The sequence below is a fragment of the Branchiostoma belcheri genome, unplaced genomic scaffold (genome assembly GCF_001625305.1).
Source record: "Branchiostoma belcheri isolate BF01 breed outbred unplaced genomic scaffold, Haploidv18h27 scaffold312, whole genome shotgun sequence".
NCBI classification, from domain to species: Eukaryota; Metazoa; Chordata; class Leptocardii; order Amphioxiformes; family Branchiostomatidae; genus Branchiostoma; species Branchiostoma belcheri.
In genome coordinates, this window is record NW_017803924.1 from 104,191 (window position 1) to 106,978 (window position 2,788).

The following is a 2,788-nucleotide window of genomic DNA, read 5'->3' on the forward strand; positions in this document are numbered from 1 at the left end:
ATTAGGTGAAGTAACTGACATTGAAGATAATAAACAACGGTAACTGAGGTTACAGTAATTAATGTAAACCATTTTGTTCAGCAAGGGCGGCAAACACTCCTTTCTCTTGTCGACGTACAAGAATAGTGACAGAAGCAATCCGACTTGATCAGTATAAGGGCTTGGCTATCCGGTTTCAACAGCCACAACTTTTTGCCGTAAGTAAATTTCTACGTTTTAGACCGCTTTTAAAGGTTTTCAGTCTTTCTCATGCGACAGTCGCTTTTCAGGGGGAGATATCCAACCCGCGGTCAAAATTTCTTCCAAGTCATCAATCAAACCGAGTGTTGTGATACATTTTTCGTGAAACATTATAGTAGTAAAGTAGCAAAGTGAATAAGCCGATAATGCAGGTCCATAATTTGATTCATATCTAGTCTTAAAGAGCGGCAAAAGCATTTTGTACATCTGAATGAGAACAAGTGCTTTGCACATTTTAGTCATATAGACCACTGTCAGAGGGCAACAAAATTTCTCCTTTTTTTCAAAATTAGGCAAATTCGAAAATCAATGCGCGCGCGATGTCATCCATAAAATTACTCGTTGTGCCCTAAGGTAGGGATAATGTACATGGAGAAGGACTACTTTGTGACAGGAGTAAAAGGAGGCGATTTTCATTAGAGGCAGAGCCCATGACACCAGGAGGGCATCAAAGCCCATGACGTCAGTAGATAATGACGGTGGTATATTCCGTCTTCCCGCCACTTTTGATGCACTCATGACCACCATCACTCCTCCGACTCCCTAAAAGTCAGTGATTACATCATACATCAGATGAAGGTTGACGAGCTCGACCGAAAATGTACGGTTGGTTCTTTATTTATTTATTTATTTATGTATTTATTTACTTATGCTTTGTATTATTTTTTTTTCTTAACTCGACAAGTGTTTGTACTATTATTATAATTATCAATTTATTATTATTATTTTGACCCCTTGACTATCCTCCCAAATCGACCCCCACGTCATGGCTGAATGGGGTAATATATATATTGTAAATATGATATATCATCGAGTATGAATAAAGGCACAAACAAACAAACGGTGAGTTCCCTGTTGTTTAAAAACTAAGCTGAAACTTTGCAACTATGGGTCTACCAACGCAGATGTGCTTTCATTCGCATTTTTTATATAGTCCTATAAACGAAAACAAAACTATTTTTACTTTTTGAATTTTAAAAAATCAGGTTTTTACCTGAATATGTTAATTTCTAGCATGGCCATGAATCTCTGTGTCTGTTTTTCACCCAGCCGACCTCTAGCGGAGGAGCTGGCATGGGACCCAGATGACTGCTTGGATCCACCATACTGCGTGGAGACTCCTGTTCCAACTGCCCAAATAAGATTGCCGATTGTACTATATGCAGAAGCCTTATAGATTTCTTCCTGAAACATGGCCTTTGCAGAAGTAACAGCTGATTTCTCCTCCAAATATCTCCTGTATTCTTCCATTGAATTGAATGCGTGGGATTCAACACCGGTGTCGTATATGCCTTGAACGGTCATGCAGTCCGGGACCTCGTTCTTGCCGTATCTGGGGATAAAAAAGTTAGTGTTTTACAAGTGCAAAAAATCTAAACGTCATGTGCTGATAATGTGATCACATTCTGCCTATCTAATGCTTAGATGCCAAGACAAATGAAGTTCGGATACATAGAAATGTTATTAAATTTTGACTTCTTCACACGTGCTCTCGCCAAGTAAAAACGTTCGTTCTGAAAAGTTCTCCTGTACCACCAAAACTATCTCAGGTCACACGTACTGCATTTTTTCCATAATACGGCTCTGTTAACCTCCAGCAGTACACCTTCCCGGACTGATTAATCTATACACCTGGGGTCCACGCGGACCCCAGAACATTTTTTTTTGCTAATTTTTAGAAATTATCAACATGATACCAGCTCAATTATTATGGAAATTGATGTGTGAACATCTGAGTCCACATCACGTACAAAAATCATACATTCTGACCTTTTCCTATTTTTTGGCAAAAAAAAGAATGTTTACACCCTATTTAGACCGAGTGTTTTTTGAGGCTCGTGCTAATTTTAATCTCAAATAGCGCCTCAACGGCTTGAGCTAGAGCCATCAAATTTGGTGATCTTTCCTAAAATGCATCTGGAAAAAAATTCATATTAGTTAAATTAGTTAATGAATTTTTTTGTGTTGCCATGGCAACGGGTTTCTGACAGGCAGTTTTTTTTAATCAGTAATTTTGGTTTAAACTTTTAAAATTTTCAGGGATTTATATTCAATAACACTTCCTTTCTGATATTAATAACATCTTACATAATCAAAGGTAAGTTTAATCTTTTAATGTTCATAATATATGCTAATTTGATGACGTCATTGGTCAAAATCCAAGATGGCGGACCACATTATTAGCTCTGACGTCATATAACGTAATAATTACACTAAACATTGTTAGACGCGCGGACCCTAGATGTACTGTTTAGGGTTAACCCTACCTAGAACGGGGGAGGGGGGGGGGCTAAAAGTGCCCGCGGCAACTTTGATGTCACCTAGCGTCTGAACGGCTAGCCGTAGAACGGCCAAACTTGGTGACTTTTCCTAGAATATTGTTGGCAACAATTCTCTATTATTGGAAAAAGATAATAATTTTTGTGTTGCCATGGCAATGGGTTTCTGACAGGCATTTTTTGCTAAATTTAGAACTTTTTGTTTCAACAATAGAATTTAATGGGTTTTATGTCAAGTTACTCATGGTTTCTAATATCAATAACATCCC

The 2,788-nt window shown here is 38.0% G+C and overlaps 1 protein-coding gene across 1 annotated transcript in view; it reads right to left on the reverse strand.

The window, feature by feature from the left end:
* The window catches only part of LOC109474722, a 19,106-nt gene that overhangs the window by 10,392 nt on the left and 5,926 nt on the right, over positions 1 to 2,788 (reverse strand). Inside the window, exon 11 of the mRNA XM_019775085.1 lies at positions 1,235 to 1,573. Coding sequence (XP_019630644.1) covers positions 1,235 to 1,573 — 339 coding nt within the window. The remainder of the gene's footprint in view (positions 1 to 1,234; positions 1,574 to 2,788) is intronic.